Consider the following 25,128-nt stretch of genomic DNA (forward strand, 5'->3'; position numbering starts at 1 on the left):
CGCCAGAAGTAGGAGTCGGTTGTAAATTTGAAAGTTCTCTCTGGTCTTTCTGCTGTGTAGGGTTTTATCAGTTCACATAAAGAGCAGGTGTTGAAGGTTTACTACTTACCTGGAGTACCTGAGGTCTTTCAAAGGAATTTCCAGATACAGATCGCCCACCTGGACCCAGAAAACATCACTCTGAGAGGAGAGGGAATCTTCCCCCGCATCTGCCTTGATCTCCCCAGGAACCTCAAAGGTACTAGTCCTCGCTGCCATATTTCCCCAGTGGGGACAAGGATGCATTTTAGCTTTGCTCATTTGAAGGTTGATGGCTGCTCACATTATTTGCTTTGCAGTCCTTTCTAGTTCTCTCCTGTGTTATTCCTCAAGTACAAAAAAAAATGTCAAGAGTTAAAACTGACTTGATGACCTGAGTTTTGTGAGCCAAGATATAATCCGCAGCAATCCCCAATTAAGACCCCTGGCCAGTTTTGCCTCCTTGACTTACTTATAGAGGCATCAGGAAATTGTGCTTCCAAAGACCTTTTCCACCAGTATATGTTCCTTCCAGCTACCATCTCTTCCTGAGTCGGCCTTTCCCAGTAACACACTCACAGATGGCCACTGAGAAGGTGAAGGCTGATTTACTGCAATGAGTACAATTTTCAAAATATAGACTGTACAGAAAGGCAGCCAAGGTTCTGAGCCCTTATTCTGGCAATACACAGTTTGGAGGCTAATTTAGACTGTTATTAATTGTCTGCCCACATGCCTAGCCAAGGCTTTTCTGGTAACATCTGGCCCCCAGAGCCATGCCTCTGTACAACAATATTTATGTCTGGTAAGTCCCCAAACTCAGCTGAACAGCTCTTTTAGCCATAGACTCTCTCTGGTTCTTTCTTCCTGACCTTGCGTATGGGACAAAGAGTCAAGAGAAACTTCTCACTCTGCTTCATGAATCCCTTATACCAAGCTCCTTGAAATGCACGTTCCCTAAACTGCTTCAGACTAAGCCCTCACATCTCGGCCTTTCTTCCCACCCGATTCCCCAAAGTCACTAACTCACCTGTTGATGATCATCTATTACATCCTAATTGTCTGAGGGCGGCCCCATGGCCGAGTGGTTGAAGTTCTGCACGCTCCATTTCAGCGGCCCCTGTTCGCAGGTTCGGATCCTGGATGCACACCTATGCCACTCATCAGCCGTTCCGTGGAGGCATCCCACATACAAAGCAGAGGAAGACTGGCACAGATGTTAGCTCAGGGCAAATCATCCTCACAAAAAAAAAAATCCTAATGGTCTGCTCCCTAAGAATATGGACACAAATATTACTAAATCTAAGACCGTGTCACACTCTAGCATCTAGAGTTCCAGCCAGACAGAGAGGTTAGTCCGACTTCACATCTAATTGTCAGGAAGGAAAGCCTTCGCCACAAGGTTGAAAACTGGGTGCTCAACTGGCCTCCTTAAGGCAGTAGACATGGTTTGGGCGGTACAGGGCTTTAAAATAGTTTACATCTGAATACCGCTAGTTGGGTCTTCTGTGCCCCAGTCTCAGTGCTGCCTATTGTTTCATAGGAGGCACCTTCATTTCTTTGCCGACCTTGCTCCTCAAGCATTTGAATTTGCACTAGCTTACTGGTGAGCTTGGGTGTCTGAAATCTTGCCACCGATTGCCTACCCTCCCTAATTCAGGGGATCGTATCTTATTCAGTTGTAGTGAAGGCAACTTGACCCAAATATATTCTTTTTCTTAATTGAGATTTAATAAACATAAAGACTAACCCAAAGGGTGGCCAGCCATCTGGGTTTGTCCAGCATGGAAGGGTTTCCCAGGTCACGCAGCTGTCAGTGCTAGAACTGAGAGAGCACCAAGTAAACTGGGATCCAGTTGGCCACCCTACAAGTGACTTAGGACGTTACTGCCATCAAGTTCTTGAGGACTATCTGGTAGCTCATTAAAGCATAATCTCATTGAACTCAGTGAGGTCTCTGATACAAATTCAACGCACTCACAAATTACATCACCCTCTGAAGTGCAGAAAATTTGGGAAGTGAAGTATCAAACAGTTTACTTTCCCTCTCTCTTTATTGACCCTGAGCTGAGAGTCTGTGTTTTAGGCATAATTCATATATTTCTAGCCATCCTGATTTCCCTCTCCTTCCAACCCCCACAGGAAATGAAAAGTATGAAACCTTCTTAAATCAGGCCAGAAAAAACCTGGAAAAAGAGTACAACAAGTATGAAACATTTGATCACTTAGATCCAACTGAGGAAATGTCTGAGGATGAATCTTCTGAGGTAAGAGTAGCCTCATTCTGCACAGAATGAATGTGGCAGAAGGATAGTATGTGCAAAGGCCCAGCAGCAAGAAGGATGTGGTATATCTAAGGAACAGAAAGGAGAAAAAGATATAGCTAGAGCAAAAAAGGGGGGAGGCAAGGGAGCCAAGAGGAGCCTAAAGAGGCAAGCAGCCATCTAGTTAACCTATTCAGGGTTTTGAACTTTATCCTGAGGGCAATAGAAAGTCACTGGGTGCTTCAAGTGGGGCCGTGGGTAATGGACTTTCATCTTAAAAAGATCTCTCTGACTGCCTCGAGGCACTCTGAGAGGACAGGGGCTTGGGGGGCTGGGGGCGGGGATGAGAGTAGATGTGGTGAGATCGATGTTTTAAAAAGCTGATGGAGTAATTCTAGATGAGAGATAGTGGTGGTGTAAACAAAGGGGATGACAGTGGGAGTATGCGGAATTGAGCGAATTCAAGAAATATTCCAGAGGTGGAATGGTCAGCCATTAGGCATTGGTTGGATGTGGGGGTGAGGAAGAGGTGACCTCCAAGTGTCTTGCTTGGATGACAAAGTTAAAAGGGGGCACTGAGATAGGAAACTCAGGAGGAGACGCAAGTTTAGGATGAACAGGGAGGCAGGGAAATGAGTTCGGATGGTCCTTATTACACATGAGATTTCTGTGCATCATCCAGGTGGAGACGTCCGATAGGGAGTTGGAACCACTACTGTGGACCTGGGGAGAGGGGTAGGCTGAGAGTCATCAGATGGTCATTGTAGGCACAGGAAGTGGTGAAATTCCTTGGGAAGTGTATTGAGTGAGCAAGGAAGAGGGTACATTCAGCACAGAGCCCTCAGGTACCCAGCAATTAACTGGGGGAGATGGACGGCCAAAGAGGTTCTGGAACAATCAGGAGTGTGTGGTGACTCCCAGCTGGGAACCATGCTAAGAGGTGGTCTCTTGAGGGAGGGAGTGGCCCAGCTTGTGAATAAAAGCTGCCCCTGCAGTGGGATGTAGAGCAAGATCCGAAAATGTCCTCCCTCGCCATTCCCTGACACTCGTCTCTTAACGGTCTGTTCCTGACCATGAAGGCCGCTTTCTCCCTGTGCTCTTCTTTTAAAATGCGAATGTACAGGAGACTGCTGTCCTAAGGAAGAATTATGTGTAGGCAGAGAACCCTTAGACTGGTTAAGAGGGGGTTCTAAAATGGCAAAGAATGGTGTTGTGGGGGAGACAGGGAGCCCCAAAGGCCACCAGCAATGACTTGTTTTGCAGATGCTGAAAGGAACCCTTAGCTCCAAGGATGATCATAATTGATAACACCAGTTACTGTGTATTGAACTCTCACACTCGGCCTGTGCCACACTATTGACCTGCGTTATTATTTCATTAACTCCTCCCACAATGGGGCCGGGTAGGGGGCGCATTTTCTGGTGCCATTATTGTCTTAATTTTACAGTTTTCCAGAACTCATAGAAGGGAAGTGCACATCCCAAGGCAGGCTGCAGGGCTAGGATTTGAATCCGGGCCTGTCCAACTCCTAAGACCTCTGCCCTCTTCTGTCCGTGAGGGGCAGCAGCGTCTCCACCCTGCTAACCACGTTCCCAGGAGGCTCCGCTTCAGAGCCTCAGCATAGCTGTCTCTGGCAGTGGACCTGGGGTGGGCTTTCTGAGGACGTGGTGGCACAGGCAGCGGGAGCTAGTCCTCCTGCATGAGGCAGGGGTCCACCGTTAGTGGCTCAGAGGCCAAGCGTAGCGTCAGCTTTGCTGTTCCGGAATCTAGATGACTGGAAACACTTGTGGGTGAGGCATGCTCCTCTCCCAGTTTGTCGCAGTTCCTGCTGCTCCCTGTTGTCTCGTCATGGGCCACTTCACACATTAACCTTCCCTGCTTGGCCCTGGACTTAAGGTTTGGACCTGCTAGAACAATATTTCTCAACGTTTTTTCACTATCACCCTCCTCCAAGACATATTTTTCCTAATACCTCATAAAATATTTTTATAGTATATAAAATGTAATCTCTTTGAATAGTTTGATATTAAGTTTTTTAACTTTTTATTTTGAAGTAGTTATAGAGTCACAGGAAGTTGCAAAAAAATGTTTTTCCCAATGGCAACATCTTACCTAACTATAGTACAAAATCAAAACAGGAAATTGACATTGGTACAAGCCACAGAGCTCGTTCAGATTTCGACAGTGTTACATGCACATGTGTGTGTCTGTGTGTCTGTGTGTGTGGTTCTGTGCAATATTTTCACATATGTAGCTTTGTGTAACCACCACGACAATTAAGATACAGAACTGTTCCATCACCATAAGGATCCCTTGTGCTTGTTGGAGAAATAAAATTAAAAACAAAAATCTCCTTCCGACCCAGAAAAACTCTCTCCGCAAAAGTAGAAGAGAAAGAAAACAATTTTATTACTGATAAAGTATTAAACCAGAATGTTATCTGTGTCACGGGCAGTCCTGTGAGGAGATCGCAAAGACAGAAAGAAATCTTGGCCTTTTATATACCTCAGCAGATACGACCCATTGCATACATATTCTCAAGGTAAACACTAACTAGTCCTTAAGGAAGAGCTATAACTAGTCCTCAAGTGACAGGACTTGACAGCATCATTTGTCACGCATACTTCATCCTGAATTCACATCGTAATTGGGGTGACCATCTGTGTTAGCTAATTGGCTTTATCCAAAGGAAAACCAAACATCTCCTGTTTTTATGACAGGGCCCTCTAAAGTCAGGCTCCTACCCCAGCCCCCAGACACTTGGAGATGGGGCTGTATCTTCCTTGATGATTCCATTTCAAAGAGATGGTTCCCAGGTCCTTGAGAAAGACACTCAGGAGCGCCACTTGAGAAAGACACAGGGTTGTAAGCTGACAAGAGGCTTATTTAACCTTTAAAAAGATTTATATAGGTTTCAAAGAGACAGAGAAGGCACTTACAAGCTTTCTAAAGCAAATGCTCTAAGAAAATGGAGCAAGGAGAAGTCTCTTCCCTTATTTTCAACAGGGAGAATTAAGCCTCTTATTTTTAATTTGTATTTGCCCTTAGATGCTACTCCTTTATAGGTGCCTCCAATCTCCCCATCCCTTACCCCTAGCAACCACTATAGTTCTCCATCTCTTTACTTCTATTTCAAGATTATTACATAAATGGAATCATACAGTATGTAATCTTTTGAGATTGGCTTTTCACATTCAGCATAATGCCCTTGAAATTCATCAACATCAACAGTTTGTTCCTTTTTATTGCTGGGTAGTATTCCATGGTATAGATGTACCGGTGCATTTACCCCATCTTATCCCACCATGAAAAATTTTCTTTTATTTTCTTTCTTTTTTTTGTGAGGAAGATTGGCCCTGAGTTAACATCTGTTGCCAATCTTCCTCTTTTTGCTTGAGGAAGATGACCACAAACCATTGTAATATCTAAGATTTTTGCGCCCCCCGTTCCGTGAAGCAATTTTTGCCCCTTTAAGTGATATGGCCCCCATTGAGAATGCATGTTCTAGAAGAATTTGCTCGCTTGCTCTTCTCTCTTGCTGCAGTTAAGTGCTCAGCTCCAGATGGAAGTAGAGAGACTTATAGTCCAGGCCTATGCCATAGAACATCAGAAGACAGTTATCCCTGACCCCGGGGATGACTTCAGGCTTCGGAGTCACCACAAACTGGCCAAGTGAGTGCCCTTCCGTGTTGTGTTTGTTTCGGAGTGTAGCGGAGCAAGCTGTGCTGCCCACCGGAGCTGCCCTGAGTTCATAGTCGATGGTCTAGGAGTGAAATCCACTCACCTCACAGACCTGCCATTCTCTAACATCCAGCCAGCCAGGCAGGTCTCTGCCTCTTAAAATCAGAAAACTCCAGCCTTGTCTAATGGACAGGCCCCTGAGGGCCCCTGAGGGCCCACACTGAATGTGTTTGAGATAATGACTGAAACAGCAGGGTGGGCTTCTGGGCCAAGAATCTTGTTCCTAGTCTCTATTCTGGAGAGTGGTTGTTCTACACTCAGGAGAATAGAACCTTGCACAGGAGATAGAAGAGAAGTGGAAAAGTGACCGGTAAGGAGATCTTGTTAACCATTTCAGAGTCCAGCTGCCAGAGTATATTCTGGACTTTGGCTACATCATCCTTGGTGACGTCCGAACGCACATCATCAAGATCACCAACACCAGTCACTTCCCAGTGTCCTTCCATGCAGAAAAGCGTGTCCTTCACGACACAGGTAACCAGGCTGGGAGACCCTTTCCTGTTGCAATTTGTCATTTCTAACAAGGTGCCCATCTGTACCGTCCTTCTGGAGGAGTGTTCATGCCTCTCCAGGGATCAGCCAGAAGAACTGTTGGGCCGTTGTTTGATACTTTGAAGGGTCGTCCTGCCCTAGAGGGGCTCCATCTGGAGCTACTGTTTGCTACTTCTCTCTCCCACAAAGAATTTTGTTTGTTTTGGTCCAGGCTTCAGTACTGAGCTAGATCGGGTGAAGAGCCTACCTTACTGTGAAACAGAAACATTTGAAGTGAGATTTGACCCACAAGGGGTCAGTCTTTCTGTTGGAAACAAAGAGGTCTTTCTGCCCATCAAGGTAAGAAAGATGCGCTGCTGGGCCCAGCTGATGCTCCCCTGCTTCCGGCTCTGCTTGCCGATCACCCGTGGGATGATCCGGCTACTATTTCAGAGCCATGACCCTTCCCCCCAACCCCATGCCACATGGTAACAGCAATTTGATGCCCACTCTAGGTAGTTGGAGGGCCAACAGTTTACATCCGTCTCCAAGCCACGGTGACCATTCCCACTATGACACTGTCATGTGGAAAAGTGGAGTTTGCCACAATTCAGTGTGGACAGTGCCTCGTGGAAACTATTCAGCTTTCCAATCATCTCCAAGTCCCTTGTGAATGGTTTGTCCTCAGCCAGAAGCCAGTTAACAAGGTAAATGAATTGTGGGCCACTGGTCCCCTTTTTTCCATTTCCATTTCAGCCAGATTTGTAATTCTAGGCCTCTGCTCTCATCATTTCACTCTCCTGCTCAAAGACGTTCAGTGATAGCCATTGCCTCTGAGTAAAATCTAGGCCCTTCTCCCACCACTCAAGGACCCTTCGGGCCATGCTGTCTGGCGAATGTCTTATTCATCTTTGTACCACTGGTATCTATCCCTGACACCTGGGACGTACTCAGTAAATGTAGGTTGAGTGAATGGAGGATGAAATAAATCCATTTTCCGTAGAGGATTATCTAATTGTCTAATATTTACTAACCAGCTGGAGAAACACATGCCAAGTTACTTAAGATGGAAACTACGTTCTGAATTCAAACAAACGGCACAAATCTTTGAAATCCAGCCCACTTCTGGAGTCTTGGATCCTGGTGAGAGGTCCAATGTGCAAGTGAAATTCATGCCCAAAGAAGAGGTAAGATTTAAAGAAATGTGATTTCATTCAGACTCTCTGGATCTCTTTGGGCTGTACTCAAACTCCATGCTTGATTGGGTTCCAGGGAATCCTTGAGTGACCTGTACCTCGCTATTCTGATTATGACATCAAGTGTTTCTGGTTCACATAGGAGATGTGTGGCCTGGTGGTTAAGAGCACCAGGCCTGGGACCAGCAGATCTGTCTAACACACTGACTTTCATCAGCAGACCTGGGTTAGTGGCCTTCTGCCTCTGCACTTAGAGGCTGCATGGCTTTGAGCAAATTCCTTTAGCCTCGCTAAACCTCAGTTTGCTCGTCGATAAAATGAAAAATAATAATATCACTTGTCGAAAATCCCTTATTGCAATTCTAAAGTCCAATAAGCTCCAAAAGCTGGAAAAAAATTTCGTAAGTTTCAGACCCAAACTCATTTGGCGGAAAAACCTCATCTGAACTGGCACGAGACTACTTAACCTTTATTTATGCCACTCAGTTTGCGGAGTCCAACATTGCTACGGTAGAAATATTAATGTGTTTGATTTCAGGGGACCACCCCAGACCCTACTGAGGATGTTATGTGACATAGGGTGCAGGCACTGTGTTTACCTTTTTAAAATCTGAATTTGAAAGCACCTGGCCTCTAGGGTTTCAGGTAAGACATTACCAACCTGCGATAGCTCCTCACAAGGTCATTTTGAAAATTAAATGAATTAATATGAATAAAATTCACAGCATACCACTCTGTATTTACTATTATCATTAGTACTTGTGATAATAATAGGTGCTTCCTGGGAGACGCACTCCCTGGGCCTCACAAATGTTTCTTTTGTGAACACTATCAACACAAAGCTACTCCTAACAAAGAACGTGGTAAAAATAATAAAATCCTAGAACCAGAGAGGATCCCAAGAGGTTAACTGTAAAGATTTTTGCTCAAAGCCTAAGGCATTTCGGAGATATTTTTCTCTACTCTGTTCTTTTAAAAGAAAACGATGCGAGTTTTGTAGAATACCTATGTTAGTTAACTCCCATTTTCCTGGTAATAGCTTTGAGGAAATGCTTAAGAATCTGTAGTGAAAAAGAAGAAAAGTGAATGACTTCATGTCTGATTCTAAAATAAAGCTTGTGTTTCTATCATTATCAAAATCTCCCCAACTCTTTTGGAGGAAAAGAGGATTAATATGTTTGTCGTTCTTAGAGAGTCCTAAGACTGTCAGGGAGTTTACTCAAGATTTCGGATGTTTTACTGAATAAGGGCAATGACAGTAAAAAAAAGAATAGATTTATCCAGTTCAATAAATGTTGAGTTGGAAGTGGTCAAAGTTAATAAAATGTTTCCCCACCAATTGGGAGAGGAATGTCTTGGCTGTATACAAGGAGTTTGTTAGCCTTGCAATCCATGCAGTCCACATCTTTGTCTCCAACAGCAGCACAGAGAAATCACCGATGCCCACACTCGTGACTCTTAGACATTTTAATGTGTTCCGAATACTCTGTGTTAGAAAACAAGGAAACGAACGAAATGTTTTAGAAATAGTTCCATAAAAAAAACAATTAAAATATGGAAGTTTGAGTCATAAGGTGCTAAGCCCAGAACTGTATAGAAAACCCTGCTAGCCCATAATTCATTCTCTTAGAGTTTCCAACAATAGATACTTCTCTGTACATGTATGTATGTCCATACACATTCCATCCATCTGATTTTCCCCTTTGAGCTAAGATGGTTAGGAGCTCTTCAAATCACAAAGCCAGTCCTGGCCTCCAAATCCAAGCCGTAAGCCCAACAGTGTCAGAACAACGTGGGCATCTGGCTAAAAATGCAGACTCTCCAGCCCTTACCCTGCCTCTGCCAAGTCAGGATCTCTAGTGATGGGGCCTGTGAATCTACATTTTTAATGGGTTCCCCAGTGAAACCAGATTAGGGTAGTTGGTATCACTATCAACTGTATTCAGATTCTAATTGTATCGGATGAACGGAATGCCCTAGCTGGTCATCCCTGACCCACTGCTTAACTGTATCTTCAAATAATGGAAATATGCTAATTCAAATTCTCCAAGAAACAGACCTGGAGACAAGGATTTGAGCGCAAGCAGTTTATTTGGGAAGAGTAGGGAAGAGCGGTAGACAAGTAGAAGGTGATAAGGGAAAAGAGGGCAGCTAATAGGGTGTGCAGTGAGCCAGCTGCCTCGGAGACTGCAGCTTAATCCCCTTGGAAAACTCGGAGGAAACAGACAAAATACACAGTTCAGAATTATCCCTTCCCGGGAGCGAGGCACCTAGGGTATTTATTTGGGAACTCCCAAGAGTCATTGTTTGAGGACTGCTCCCAGAATGTTATTTCCCCAGCACTTCTGCCCTGCCCTGCCTGCCCGTGAGCAGCAGGACCCATGAAATGAGAGCCCAGAGGTGCAGATGGTGGCAGTGGACATCTGAGCACATTGGAGGGTCTAAGGGCTATGAGCATAGCACTCAGAGGGCCTTCCACACGTGATGAAGCACTTGGTACGGTGCCTGGGACGCTAGATACACTGTATTAGTAGGGTAATACAAATTGCTCCCATGCAATTTTGTAAGAAAAATTTTCCCTCTTAATCAAAATAGGATCAATTTTGTCTCCCTAGTAGTTTCCAGTTTTACACGGCATGCAACAGAAAAAAAATTCAGATGCTTGTTTTGTTTTTACATTTTCCAGAAATTCTACAGCCAGACCCTGGTTTTCCTGATTGCCCAGAGTACTCAGAAGCTTACGCTGCTGGTGCAGGGGAAAGGTCTAGAGCCACGCTTGGAATTTATTCCTTCATTTCTGGAGCTGGGGCCACTGCTGCCTTGTGCACCTGGAGATGAGGCCGAGGTGGTGGTGAAGAATCCCTGCGACTTTCCCATCGAGTTTTACTCCTTAGAATTTGACCAGCAATATCTCATAGAAGAGAAGGTGAGCGGAGACCAAAACCAAGCTCCATCTTCCTACCCATGCTGGGCCCCGCCACGTGCTCAAGCTCTTCTCTCTGCATGGACAACCTCCTCCTGACCTTGGCCTCTTCTTCCCCTTGAACCCTTCCTCATCAATTTAAAGATCATGCAATAGCCTTTCCTGACCTACTTTCCTTGCGCTGAGCAGAATTCATTGCTTCTTTGTGATCTCATTATACATTTTAAACATCTCATTGAAAAACCAATACATGCTCATGGTTAAAATTCAAACAGTAAAGAATATATGCAGAGCCAGCCCTGATGGACTAATGGTTAAATTTCAGCACACTCTGCTTCTGCAGTCCGGGTTCATTTCCCAGGCATGGAACCACATCTCTCATCTGTCAGTAGCCATGCTGTGGTGGTGGCTCACATAGAAAAACTAGAAGAACTTACAAATAGAACATACAACTAGGTACTGGGGCTTTGGGGAGGGAAAAAAAAAGAGAGAGAGGAAGATTGGCAACAGATGTTAGCTCAGGGCAAATATTTCCCAGCAAAAAACAAGAAAGAATATATGCCACAGTCACTATATTTGAAGTGAGTTTCTTGTAGACAGCCTATAATTCACTCATTTTTTAATACACTCTGGCAGTCTCTGTCTTTAATTAGTATATTTAGACCATTTACATTTAATGTAATTATGTTAGGGCTTAAATCTGCCCTTTTTCCCTGTTTGTTCTGGGCTGCATGTTTTCCAATTACTCCTCCATGTCCCTTTTTTCTTAACTTCATTTTTTAAGAGCAGTTTTAGGTTCACAGCAAAACCGAGGGGAAGGTACAGAGATTTCCCATAGACCCCTTACCTCAACACATGCATAGCCTCCCCCATTATCAACATCCTCTACTAGAATGGTACACTTGCTACAATCGATGAGCCTACATTGACACATCATAATCACTTAAAGTCCATAGTTTACATTAGAGTTCACTTGGTGTTGTACATTCTATGAGTTTTGACAAATGTATAATGACATGTACCCATCATTATGGTATCATACAGAGTATTTTCACTGCCCTAAAAGTCCTCTGTACTCAGTCTATTCATTCCTCCCTCCTCCCGACCTCTGGCAACTACTGATCTTTTTACTGTCTCCATAGTTTGGCCTTTTCCAGAATGTCATGTTGTTGCAATCAGACATTATATAGCCTCTTCAGATTGGCTTCTTTCACTTAGTAATATGCATTTAAGGTTCTTCCATGTCTTTTCATGGCTTGATAGCTCATTTATTTTTAGTGCTGAATAATATTCCATTGTCTGGACATACCACAGTTTATTTATGCATTCACCTACTGAAGGACATCTTGGTTGTTTCCAAGTTTTGGCAAGTATGAGCAAAGCTGCTATAAACATCAGTGTGCAGGTTTTTGTATGGGCATAAGTTTTTGACTCTTTTGGGTAAAAATCAAGGAACGTCATTATTGGATTATATGATAAGATATGTTTAGTTTTGTAGGAAACTGCCAAATTTTCTTCCAAAGTGGTTGTGGCGTTTTGCATTCCCACCAGCAATAAATGAGAGTTCTTGTTGCTCCTCATCCTCACCAGCATTCGATATTGTCAGTGTTTTGGATTTGGCCATTCTAATAGGTACATAGTGGATTCTTATGGTTGTTTTAATGTGGATTTCCCTAATGACATATGATGTGGAGCATTTATTCATATGCTTATTTGCTATCTGTATATCTTCTTTAGAGAGGTGTCCGCTAATGTCTTTGGCCCATTTTTTTTTCTTTTTTTTTAAAGATTGGCACCTGAGCTAACAACTGTGGCCAATCTTTTTTTTTTTTTTGCTTTTCCCCCCAGTACATAGCTGTATATTTTAGTTGTGGGTCCTTCTAGTTGTGGCATGTGGGATGCCGCCTCAACATAGCCTGATGAGCAGTGCCATGTCCACGCCAGGATCCGAACCGGCGAAACCCTGGGCTGCTGAAGCAGAGCGCACGAACTTAACCACTCGGCCACGAGGCTGGCCCCTATTGTTGAGTTTTTAAGAGTTCTTTACGTATTTTGAATAATGGTCCTTTATCAGATGTGTCTTTTGCAAATATTTTCTCCCACTCTGTGGCTTGTCTTCTCATTCTCTTGACATTGTCTTTTGCAGAGCAGAAGTTTTTAATGTTAGTGAAGTCCAGCTTATCAGTTACTTTTTTCAACGACAATGCCTTTGGTGTTGTGTACAAAAAGTCATCACCATACCCTAGGTCATCTCGATTTTATTTTGTTATCTTCTAGGAACTTTATAGTTTTATGTTTTTTATTTAGGTTTATGATCCATTTTGAGTTAATTTTTATGAAGGTTGTAAGATCTGTCTAGATGGAGTTTTTTTTTTTTTGCACGTGAATGTTCAGTTCCAGCACCATGTATTGAAAAAAACTTTCTTTGCTCATTTTATTTGATTTGCTTCTTGTCAAAGATCAGTTGACTGTATTTATTTGGGTCTATTTCTGGGATCTCTATTCTGTTCCATCAATTGATCTAGGTCCATTTTTACTATCTCTAACCTGCTCTCGTACCTTGAGGCTGAGCTGTATGAACTACACTTTTACCTAACACCCATAGTACCCTACCTTTTAGAAACTACCTCTTAGTTCCCTACTATGAACAATAATGAAATTAGCTAGTAATCTCTTTTTCCCTCTCCCCATCACCCTTTGGTATAAAATGATATTCTTTTGCTTCCAGTTAATGCCTACAGGGTAATCATCTCACATACACTTCCTCCATGTTTCACTTCCTGTACTATTTCTATAGTGTCAGAGTTTACAATATTAAGATGAGAGAACCAAATTTCCATCATTTAGTCTTAGTTCTACACTAAAACGTATAAAGCTAAAACTTCTCCAATCGCTACTGGGATGTTTGAAGCTCATTCTCTAGTGGATTCATCAGGAAGGGATCATGGAAACAATATTCCCTGAGGACGCACATGTTTGTAACTGTTTATCTGTGGCTTTTATCCTTTATCAGTTTGATTGGATACAATATCCTTGGCTCACATTTTCAGCACTTGAATATCTTAAATGCGTTGCTCCACTGTTTTCTCTTAAGGTTTTACTGTTCATGAAGTCTGATGCTTGGTTATCTATTGCTTACCAGGTATCTATTGCAGCAAAACAAAGTACCCCCATGCTTAGCAACTTAAAACAGTAAACATTTGTTATCTTATGTTTTCTGTGGGTCAGGAATTTCGGAATGCCTTAGCTAAGGTGGTTCTGCTTCCTCTGGACCTCCCCAAATTCAGCCCTCAAATCTTCTGTCTTCTTTACCTTCAGTGTTTATGCTCTGCCCACTTTGGATTCTGCATCCAGACGTTTTTCTCAGGATGGGATTCCATCCCTCTGGAAGGGAATATTTTCATGAGGTCTTTTTGAAATGCTCGATGGCTTATGTTGGCACAGCACCCCCTGTTGTGGGTCAGTTTCAGTGGAAAGCAGAATCTAAGACTCCAAGACTTGCATGCAGAGAGGTTATTAAGGAGCACTCTCAGGAACAACACCTGTGAAGAATAAGGAACGTAGAACTGGGCAGAGAGAGAAGACGAACTGTGATGAGATTGCAACAGAGACTATAGCTGATCCCACAGGAAGCTGTGGACCTGGCTTGCCTCTTTAGAGTTGCCCCAATTTAAGCAAGTTGCCCAGACTTTTGTGTTTCTGCATCAACCAGTGTTTGGAATATTCCTTCCTTTACCCACTAATCTGCCGTGCCACCTCTGTCCTATGTCAACACTCCATTTATGAATGGGTCCATTCCAAGCTCTCTCTCTGATTTCATTGGTCAGTTTGTCATCCTGATATCAATACCACTCTATTACTCTAGCTTCATAAGCGCTGATATCTAGTAAGGCAATCTTCTCTCTTTACTCTTTATTAGCGTTTTAACTATTCCCAGCCCTTTGTTCTTCCATATAAATTTTAGAATGAGCTTATTACTAGTGCTTTTCAAACAACAAAAAATGGTGATCCTGGAGAAGGGTTACCTAACAGAACAGACATTTCACACCAATAAATTAGGTCTTATAGGAAGTAATTGCTTTCTAGGACTTTATTTTACCATGGTTTATAAATATACATAGATACTAGGATTGCCAAATTTAGAAGAAAGAAAAACAGCTTGCCCAATTAAATTTGAATTTCAGATAAACAACATGGAACATGTTTAGACTAGAAAAATTATTCGTTGTTTATCTGAAATTCAGATTTAACTGGGCATCCCATATTTCATCTGACAACCCTAATATACATTCTCTCTCCACCCCACCCCATCTCCACACACACACATGCACACACACACACATACTTAATACCATTTTACATGTTTTCCCCTGGATCCTCTGTTTATGAGACAACCACCTTATCCAGTTTAATATTGTCAACCACAATATTTTCTAAGAACATGTCACTCAAAGTGGATAATGGAGTTCTGTGCTTTTGTCAATGGAAAAAAACAAAATAAAACCAATATATTTTTTTTTTAAACAAGAAGAAAATTCTCTTCCATGTGTGAAATGCCCAGGGTCAAATGGGGCAAAACGAAGACCCCCATATCCTCAGATTCAGGCTCAGCTTTCCATTTTAGCCTCTCCCAAGAACCCCACCCTTCGTGCACACCCCAGCCTTAGGCAGGGGCAGGGGTTTTGCAAGAGGGATGAGCAGATCCACCCAGGGCTGTGGGGAGGAAGCTTCCAGTGAGACCAACAGCAGTTTCCCTTCTCCTTGAGCAGATCTTGCGAACTCTGAAGGGCTATGATTCCTACGACACCCTGCTGCTGCCTCCCCGCATTCCGGGGGAGACGCTGCCCCTGGAGGTGTACGAGTACTATAAGGAGGTGAAGCGGTCAAAAGAGGAGCAGATGAAGGCGAAATATCTGGAATATCTGGCACAGGAGAACGGTGAGAACTCAAGGCGGAGAGCCCCTGGCTCCAGCTGCGGCCCTAGCTTCTTTGAATTATCTCTGCTGGGAGATCTGCCAGTTCCTGAGCACCTGCCAGGTGACAGGCAGGTGCTAGGTGCCTTTCATGTTTCATTTCTAACCTTTACAAAATGGTCCTGATATCCCCATTGTATGGATGCGGACAGGGAGACACATTCTGCTCTCACTAGAGTCTAGTGGGGAGTTAAGACCTAAAAACAGCTAACACAGATATAGAAGAACATTTGCTAGATACCAAACCCTGTGCTGAGGGCTTTACACATACAGATGAGAAATGAAGCACTGAGAGACCAGGTCCACAGTTTTAAGGGGCAGAATCGGGATTTAAGTCCAGGTCTCTCTGACTTCAGAGTCCATGACGGTAACCACGATACTCCACAGCCTCCAAGCGTGTGCCTAGGTACATGCAAAGTAGTAGGTCATGCACAGTAGAAATTGGTGTCCTAAGAGAGGTAAGGATGGGAGAGGTGGCCCTCCACGGTCCTCAAGGCCAGACCTCAATCGCAAAGCTGGACTGTGTTCTCATAATCTGGCCCAGCATCCCTGAGTTATCCCGTCATCCACCCAGGGACCCCCTTGGACGCACTTGAGCATCAAGGTTCCTTGATGACCTGTAGGACTGTGTGGCTTGTCGTGATGTGTGTCCTGCTTCTCTGTGCCCTCACCCTGGAAAGGCACCCTCCTTGTTCTTACTTGCTCTCTTCTTCTCTGTAACAGTCATCACATGTCTAATTGTTTTCTTCAAATCTGTCTCCCCCCACAAGAAGCCCCCATAAAGGCAGTGACCACATATTCCTTACTTGTAAGCCCAGTGCATGGAACAACACCTGATACATCATAGTGCCAAATACATATGTGCTGTAAGAGTGAAGGAATAAATTGAGTGGAGTTCATTTCTCCTGCCCTTGGGCCTGTCTTGTCTCTCAGGGAAGCTAGACAGAGGTACTGGTTTGCCCTAAAAGGAGATGAGAGAAGAAGGCTGCCCCTGCCCCCCGTCTCCTGGTCATGCTCGTTGAACACTATTAGTTTGCTAGAACTGCCATCACAAATACCACAGACTGGGTGGCTGAGCCAACAGAAATTTATTTTCTCACAATTCTGGAGGCTAGAAGTCCAAGATCAAGGGTCAGCAGGGTTGTTTTCTTCTGAAAACAACCTGGGCTTGTGGATGGCTGTCTTCCCCCTGTGTTCACGTTTTCTTCCCTCCATGTGTGTCTGTGTCCTAATCTCTTCTTATAAGAACAGCAGTCATATTGGCCTTTGGGTGGATTAGGACACCCGCATGACCTCCTTGTATCTTAATTATCTCTTTAAAGGCCCTATCTACAAATACAGTCTCATTCTGAGGTACTGGGGAGTTAGGACTTCAACATGTGAATTTTAGGGGAACCCTTTAAGCCCATAAAAAGCACCCACTGTGTTCCAAGCACTGGGCTGAAGTGCTGGAAAAAAGATCAATGAAACAAGCCCCTGTCTTTGAGAGCCCACAGTCAGGAAGCGGTGGGGGTTTGGACATTTAAACTCAGGAAGGACCCTGTTGCTCTCATCTCCATTTTTTTGTCCTTGTCCTCACACACCACAATTGTGGGTCTCTTTTTCCATTCGGCCCATTGAAAGGTAGTCTAGCGCCAAGATCCAAGGGTCCAGTGGGAACCCAGGAAGGCGCACATGCTGCTGCTCACCAGATGCTTCTCTGAGCATCTGCTTGCTCTGAGTTCATGCTGCAGACCGTCCTCTGCCTCCCTCACCACATCCGGGGAGGACCAGCAGCCCGAGTCAGGCCAGCATCATTCACAGGACAGCTGCAACCTCTCTGGCTCAAATCTAAATTCTCTAAACAAAAGGAAAGTCTTGGCCCTGAGGTACAGGGGGGTCATCTTATACAATCACAGCCTGACACCCACCCCGAAACTCTGTGGAGCGGAGCAGTGAGGAGGGTGCTGGGCAGACAAAAGGATGGATGTGCTTAACAATGACAGGGGGAAAGGTCCACGATAAATTAAGGAGGGAAAGCAGGCTACAAATTGGTATGGACAGTATGATCCCAAGTTCAGTTTTGAAAAATTAAAAATCTGAGAGGTTGCAGCTCTCCTGTCCTGGTATCATAAAATTAAGCTGCAATTCCTCTGTCACCATTTCTTTATCTATCTCTAGCTCTCTTTTTTTTTTTTTCATTGGGGTCATAAAAGTTTACAACATTGTGAAATTTCAATTGCACATTATCACTATCTCTTTTTACAGCTGAATTTTGTAATGTTTTGCTCTTCTAAATTTTCCAAATTTTCTGGAGCAAATGTATAATTGGGGAGGGGGGGCTGTTAATGTTAAAATACAGAAACACTGGGCAGAGAACCTTCTTAACAGCTGACTGACTGCAGTTCTTGTTTATTTGAGTCGGATGGTCCAAGACGATGGTAATCAGTTCAGTGATTCTCTTTCTTGTCTCTCTTTCCTTTTCTGCCCCCATCTCTCTTGCCCCCTCCCAATTCTTCCATATGTTTTCATCCTTCGCTCCCTGGCAGAAGATGACGATGTGCCCTCATCGGAACAGGGAACCTCCGCCAGCACAAAGAGAACGTCACTGAGCCAAGGGGTCTCTGTCACATCCAACCTGGAAGAGCGACACATCCCTACCGTTGAGTCCAAGCTCTACCTAGATGAAGAGGAGGATGAGGACAGCCTGGAAAACATACTGTTTCAAAGTAACCAAGCATTTTAGTGTTTTGGTACCACTTCTAAGCAGAATTGGGAAGACTGTTCCATGCCTTTTCTCCTTTCTTCAAAAAATGCATCCTCCGTGCCTTCTAGCACTACTAGGTGTTAATTCTATAATAAGAGTATGCCATCACTTACTTAGCCATTTCCCTTAATGTTGCAAATTCAGCTAGTTTCCAATATTGTTTTTCAGCAGGAGAGATTCCCCAAAATGAAACTGAGTCAAAGAGTGTCTGTATTTTCAACTCTAGTGGCTGTAGATAAATTATTAACCAAAAGGGCCCTCCCATAGACCGCAGCGAGGGGCGAGGACTGCAGCAACATTTGTAGCAGATTGCATGTCATTTTAAAACAACAACAGTTACAAAGAAAAAGCTGTTTCCATTTCCATCAGAAGCCGTGTGATTTCTGGGTGTGTCCACATGCACGCACATGCGCACACGCACAGATATATTTTTAATTTGCAGCTGACAAGATACAGAGTGTCGACAGCCAATCCACAGACGAAGTTGGAGAAGTAGAGAACAACCCAGCGAGCAAGGCGATCGCTCGCTACCTGGGCATTGATATTTCTGCAGAAGGCCGCATGGTCAAGAACCGGAAAGGCATTGCCATCATTGTCCATGGGACACCCTTGTCAGGTACGCCACAACTCGGGGGGTGGGGGGGGGGGTTGCTCCTTTGGGGTTTATGGCAAAGTTTGCGCGTGTAATTTTTGAGGTAATAAAAGACTCTTTTATTTGAAATTTATATACCAAAGGATTGTCCTCGAACTGTTAAATTGCCAACCTCAGAGATACGGAAGTAGAGACAGAGTGGGGACACCTCATTCTTAGTACATCTCTGAATTGCTTGAGTTTATATTTCTTCTGTCATCTAAAAACATTAAAATATTAGAGAAAAATCCAAGACATTAAATTATTTTAAAAGAGAGAGGAAAAATATGTGCGAATAAGTCCATGCATGTTCACTGCAGCATTGTTTACCATAATACAAAATTGGGAACAGGGCCAGCCCCATGGCCGAGTGGTTAAGTTTGCACACTCTGCTTCGGCGGCCCAGGGTTTTGCCAGTTCGGATCCTGGGAGCAGACAGGGCACTGTTCATCAAGCCACGCTGAGGCGGCATCCCACATGCCACAACTAGAAGGACCCACAACTAAAAATAGACAACTATGTACTGGGAGGCTTTAGGAAGAAAAAGGAAAAATAAAATCTTAAAAAAAAAATTGGGAGCAATTGAAGCATTCATTATGGAGAACTGGTTAATTAAACTATAGTACATTCATCCAGTGAATTACATCACCATTAAAAACAGTGTCTTGTACACCCATGTTCAAAGCAGCCTTACTCACAATAGCCAAAAGGCAGAAACAACCCACTGTTTGACAGATGAATGGATAAACAAAATGTGGTACAATGGGATATTATTCAGCCTTAAAAAGGAAGGAAATTCTGACACATGCTACAAAATGGATGGAACTTGAAGACATTATGCTAAGTGAAATAAGCCAGTCACAAAAGAACAATTACCGTAAGATTCCATTTATACAAGGTACCTAAAGTAGTCAAATTCGTAGAAACAGAAAGTGGAGTGGTGGTTTCCAGGGGCTGAGGAGAGAGGAATAGGGAATTATTGTTTAATGGATACGGAGCTTCTGTTTGGGAAGATGAAAAAGTGCTGGAAATGGATGGTGGAAAATGGCTGCACAACAATGTGAATGTACTTATGCAACTGAGCTGTACACTTAAAAATGGTTAAAATGGTAAATTTTGTGTGTAAATTTAAAAAACGTGCCATAGAAGTGTATTGAATGGATAGAAAGATGGTTATGATACATTGTTTTGAGGAAAAAAGTGCCATACTTAGGATCTGTAATCTGTGCTAATTTCCCATTGCTACTGTAACAAACAACCACAAATTTAGTGGCTTAAAACAATGAAAATTTACTTTCTTACAGTTCTGGAAGTCAGGAGTCTAAAATGGGCAACAGGCCTGCATTCCTTCCAGAGGCTACAGGGGAGAATTCCTTTTCTTGCCTTTTCTAGCTTTTAGAAAAGTTACCTGCATGCCTTGGCTCATGGCTCCTTCCTCCATCTTCAAGGCCAGCATTGTAGCATCTTCCAGTCTCTCTCTCTTTGCTTTCATCCTCATATCACCTGTTCTGACTCTGACTCTCCTGCTTCTCTCTTGTAAGGACCCTTGTGATTATATTGAGCCCACCCAGATAATCCAGGATAATCTCCCATAACAAGGTCCTTCATTTAATCACATCTGGAAATTCTCTTTACCATATAAGGTGCCATATTTGCAGGTTCCGGGAATTAGGACGCAGACATCTTTGGGGAGCCATTATTCAGCCTACCAGATAACCCATTTCTTTCTTATAAGAAATATAAATAAAATAGTTATGTATACATACTTAGCAGCCATACGCTAACTGTAATCTTTCTGTAAGAGCAAATTATGGATCTTTTTTTCTTTTCTCCTCTCGTTATTTCTGAACTTTCTGCTTTCGTTTTAATGAGCAGGTATTTTCAAATGAGAAAAAAAAAATCAACACAAGTTATTCTTTAAGTCAAAAAAGTTTTCCCATTAGAATTGGAGACAGAGCTACAAGATTTTTAAAGATTATCTGATAGAATCACTTTTTAAACTGAGGAGAAAATCCAGAGAGGATGGGGGTTGCCATAGTACATGGCGCATTGGTGGTAGAATCAGGACCAGAATCCAAGGTCGCAACTCCTGGCTCAGGTCTTCCTTCTCTTTTCTGCCGCCACCTCTGGCTGCACAAGAGACTTAGAGATAGAACACTTGGAGAGATCACTTTATGGGTGGCCTCTATTCTAGAAGCTTCTTCTGTCTAGGACACTGAGCAAACGAAAGCCAGGAAATTCAACCCCTGACTTTTTTTATAGGAAAGTCAGCCACTGCAGTCAGCATTGCCAAGTACTACAATGCAGCCTGCTTGAACATCGACTCCATTGTCCTGGAAGCCATCTCCGACAGCAACAACATCCCAGGAATTCGGGCCCGTGAGCTCTGCATCAAGGCTGCCATAGAGCAGTCCATGAAAGAAGGAGAGGAGAGTGGTAAGAGCCATTTCCTCTGACTTTTTGTGGTCAAGCGGCCAGCACCCCCACTGGTGACGCCCATCTTCTCTGTTTCCCTAACTGAGCTTTTCCACCACAGCCCAGTTGGAGGTTGACTTACAACATGCTGCCAACTTAGTAGCCCAGAAGAGAATTCTCTTCACCAAGCATCTACAGCTCTCCTGGCCGCCCAGTGCAGGCATGCACTTGGCACTGCAGGCAACAGGACAATGAATAAGACATGGCCCATACCTTTGGGGGAGCAGACAGGTGCTCTTTCGGAGCAGAGGAAGATAATGTTGTAACCTGAGTATTGGCTTCTACGAAAGAGCAAGTTTGGGATGGTCAGGTACCCATAAGTGTAATATGGGGAAGATTTCATGGAAATGGGCTCTGAAAGAGCAGAAAAATGTTGATAGGCAAAGACAAAGACAAGGACATTTTAGACCAAGGAAGTAGGGAAGCTGACAGTAAACTAGAGGTGGGAGGGCAGGTTGAAGCCAATCATAGCTGACCTTGATGCCAAGATTAGGAATTTGGATTTTATTTTGAAAGAGAAGAGAAGTTGAGCAGTTTTTGCCCTACAGGAGAAATGACCAGAAAGTCACAGTAGGAAAGTAACTCTTGTGATGTCTTCTAGAGGAAGCAACAGTGAAGCTGGAAATGAATGGGCCTGGGCCAGCTGACCTGAGAGCCACCCGCATGGCAGCGAATTGAAGGAGTGGGAGGCATTCAAGATGGTCACACCAAGATTTCTAGTCACAGAAACCAGGAAGAGAGTGACATCGTTTACCAAGATAGGGAACACTGGAGGAGGAGAAAGTTTGCTGGAGAGGGAAATTAATTGAGTTTTTGAACCCCATAGTGGTGAGGCCTGGGAAAGTAATGTCAAGCTAAAGACATAATTGGGGGAGTCTTCCTCAACAAAGTGAGAGGGGCAGCCACTGAAGTGGAGGAAATCAGCCTAGAAAGCTCCAGAAAGAGAGGAAAGGGTTGGACAAGGCAGGATGGGACCTTGGGGAACACTGACACTTCAGGATGAGGAGAAGCCAAGGGAGGTCGAGAAGGCAGAGAGGTGGGCAATCAGGAGAGTGGGATGCAAGGAAGTCAAGGAGAGAGACAGCAGGCGGGAGAGGGGAAAGAAGAGCTTTCTGGGGGACCTTTCCTCCTCTGTTTTTCTCCTAGCCCTTATCACTAGTTAACATACTATTTATTTGATGTACTTATTCTATTGTCTGCCTCCCCCGACTAGAGTGTAAGCTTCTGAGGGCAGGGATTTGTGTTAGTTTTCTTCACTAATGTATTCCCCACACACAGAATAGTGCCTGGCACTTGGTAGACAGAGTAAAGATTTATAAAAGTGTATTGAATCAATAAATGAACGTAATTGGAGATTGCTGAAAGTTCGAACAGAATGAGCCCTAAGAAGAGGGCCACTGAGGTTCACACTTCAGAGCGTACTGGTGACCTTGGAGAAAACCCTTTCAATGGAGGGGATAAGCCCAAACTGACATTTGCTGTTTGCTGTGGAGTCAACAGGCTGTACCGAAGAGGAAGCAATAAATCTACACCTGCCCATCCCATGCAGGCGCCACTGGCCACTGGAAATGTGGCTGGTCCAAAGTGAGACGTGCTATAAGTGTACAATAGATGCTGGATTTGGGAGATGCAGTATGAATAGAAGACTGTAAAGTGACACAGTAATGATTTTTACATATCATGTACATGTTGAAATGATCACATTTTGGGTATGTTGGGTTAAATAAAATATGCCATTAAGTCCATTTTTACTTTTTTAATGTGGCTACTAGAAAAATTTAAATTACATACATATGAGGCTCATCTTATATGTCTATTGGCCAGAGCTGGACTAGACCACTGTTTTCAGAAACTGGCCAGTGAAGGAAAGAAGAAGTGGAATGATATCTTGAAAGAAAGGAAAAGTCAAATAAAAACTTGTATTCATATCGTATGAGGAAGAATGGGCTTTTTAAGATACAGAGGAATAATGCTATAGACAGGGAAAGGTGCCAGGCATATGGAGAGCACAGAAGAGATTCCAGAGCAATCAGTCAAGGGGAGAAGGGCCGAGGAAGAGCAGGACTCATAGTGAAGTGAGCAGGTACGGGTGGCAGGAGACTGGAACAGTCACCATCAAGGCAGTGCCTGGAGGGACACGGGGTCATGGGGCCTGGATGAACATGGGACCTACCAGCTCTATAATTGGAGTAGAATGTTGATGCAGCTGCTCCACTGATGGCTTCAGGCTCCCTCGCAGCTCCCAGGTGCAGTACAGAGTCCTTGTACCTATAATCAGCTCCTGGGGGAGGGGAGGAGGGAGCCACATGGAAAGATAAAGCAGAGTAAGTATAATGACAACTCTCAAGGGAGTTCTGGTTGCTTATTTGCTGAAATGGTCAACAAGAAGTAATGAGTCATAACGAGTCTGCCTAAGAGCCGGAGAAACAGGGAAGCTGCCTAGCATACAGCCCTATCACCCTATTTAGGGTGCCAACAGCGTCTGATACACCCCTGTTCTCCTTCAGAGGCACGTGGTCCATCCTTGTGGAGTAGGAGCCCCAGGGGACACAATGAGACAGGACTTGCATTGTGGTTGGGGGACTAGGAGAGGCAGGAGTTTATCATAAAAGCCAAAGGCACTCTAGCAAGAGTGTTTCTGAACAGCCTTCTTGGCAAACTTTTAAATGATTACATCAACCACTGATTCTGCTCTGCTGCAGGAGCAGCAAACGCCCTACCCGAGCTATTCGCTAGCATCACCACTGCCTAGAACCACAAAAGGTCAGGTGTTAGGTTTCCAGGGCAGGGCTGTTGTGTACCAGCAGTTTCAGAAATGACCGCCCTCTGGGCTGGAAGAGAAAGTGGGGCAGACTAACATGGGATCCCCTGGGAAGATGAGCAGTGAAGAGCCCTGGACTCCAGACCAGGCTCCCAACTGACCCATCATCATCCAGTCCTTGGTGAACGGAGCCTGTTCTCCCAGCCCCACTCAGCCATCTGCAGATGTAGATGGCTTCCTGTTCCTTCAGAGAATCACACTAGGTTTCCATGTGCCATCCCTGCTGTTATTTCCTTATTATCCTAATGTGACTTTTGATATAAACCCACTCTCTCCATGTAGCCCAGGAGACTGCTTTGAGCCAAAATGCCATGGGACAAATACGACTGAGCAGCGAGACCCTGGGCAAGTTAACCTCGGAATCCACTCTGGTAACCCCTGATGTTAAACCTGCTAAGACTGTGCGTGGGAGCGTGCTGCTCTCCAAAGGCAAGTCAGAGAGCCACGGCTCTGGGTCTCAGAAGCAGCATCACCAGCACTCATCTGAAACACCACAGGTATAAATCAGGGCTCCTAGGAAGGAGAGTTGAGATCCTTCCTCCTCCTTAGCATCCTGCAGCCAGATCAGCACAACTTCATTCCTATGGTCGCCCTCACCAGGCAGGCCTGAGCGCTGTCCCTGAACCACCACTCCTGAAAGGAGTATTCATCCAGCAGGTGTTCAGCAAGTGCCTTTAATGTTATAGGGTTAGGTGCTGGCAAAGTGAAGATAAGTAAAGCAAATTCCATGCACTCAAGCTGCACGAAGAGTCTGATGATGGAGATAACCACACATTCAAATATTTGTAAAATATTGAGATTAGAGACAAAAGAGGGGTGTAGCAAGAATTAGGTTGAAACATATGAAATCATCAATCTTCAACCATTTG

At 44.1% G+C, this 25,128-nt stretch overlaps 1 protein-coding gene across 6 annotated transcripts in view; it reads left to right on the forward strand.

Moving 5' to 3' along the window:
- The window catches only part of HYDIN (HYDIN axonemal central pair apparatus protein), a 335,558-nt gene that overhangs the window by 216,063 nt on the left and 94,367 nt on the right, over positions 1–25,128 (forward strand). For 4 of the 6 annotated variants that reach the window (XR_011537986.1, XM_070612302.1, XM_070612304.1 and 1 more), the window contains 13 exons: positions 61–238; positions 2,161–2,285; positions 5,827–5,954; positions 6,361–6,497; positions 6,727–6,854; positions 7,010–7,201; positions 7,532–7,681; positions 10,377–10,616; positions 15,383–15,551; positions 18,115–18,294; positions 18,775–18,948; positions 21,226–21,399; positions 24,542–24,756. Coding sequence is in view for 5 of the 6 variants with exons in the window: in XM_070612302.1 (XP_070468403.1) it covers positions 61–238; positions 2,161–2,285; positions 5,827–5,954; positions 6,361–6,497; positions 6,727–6,854; positions 7,010–7,201; positions 7,532–7,681; positions 10,377–10,616; positions 15,383–15,551; positions 18,115–18,294; positions 18,775–18,948; positions 21,226–21,399; positions 24,542–24,756 (2,190 nt within the window). In the remaining variant the exon portion in view is untranslated. Of the gene's footprint in view, positions 1–60; positions 239–2,160; positions 2,286–5,826; positions 5,955–6,360; positions 6,498–6,726; positions 6,855–7,009; positions 7,202–7,531; positions 7,682–10,376; positions 10,617–15,382; positions 15,552–18,114; positions 18,295–18,774; positions 18,949–21,225; positions 21,400–21,499; positions 23,184–24,541; positions 24,757–25,128 lie in introns of those variants that run through there. The other 2 variants (XM_070612303.1, XM_070612306.1) reach the window with 2 other exon arrangements.

The sequence above is a fragment of the Equus przewalskii genome, chromosome 3, assembly GCF_037783145.1.
Source record: "Equus przewalskii isolate Varuska chromosome 3, EquPr2, whole genome shotgun sequence".
NCBI lineage: Eukaryota > Metazoa > Chordata > Mammalia > Perissodactyla > Equidae > Equus > Equus przewalskii.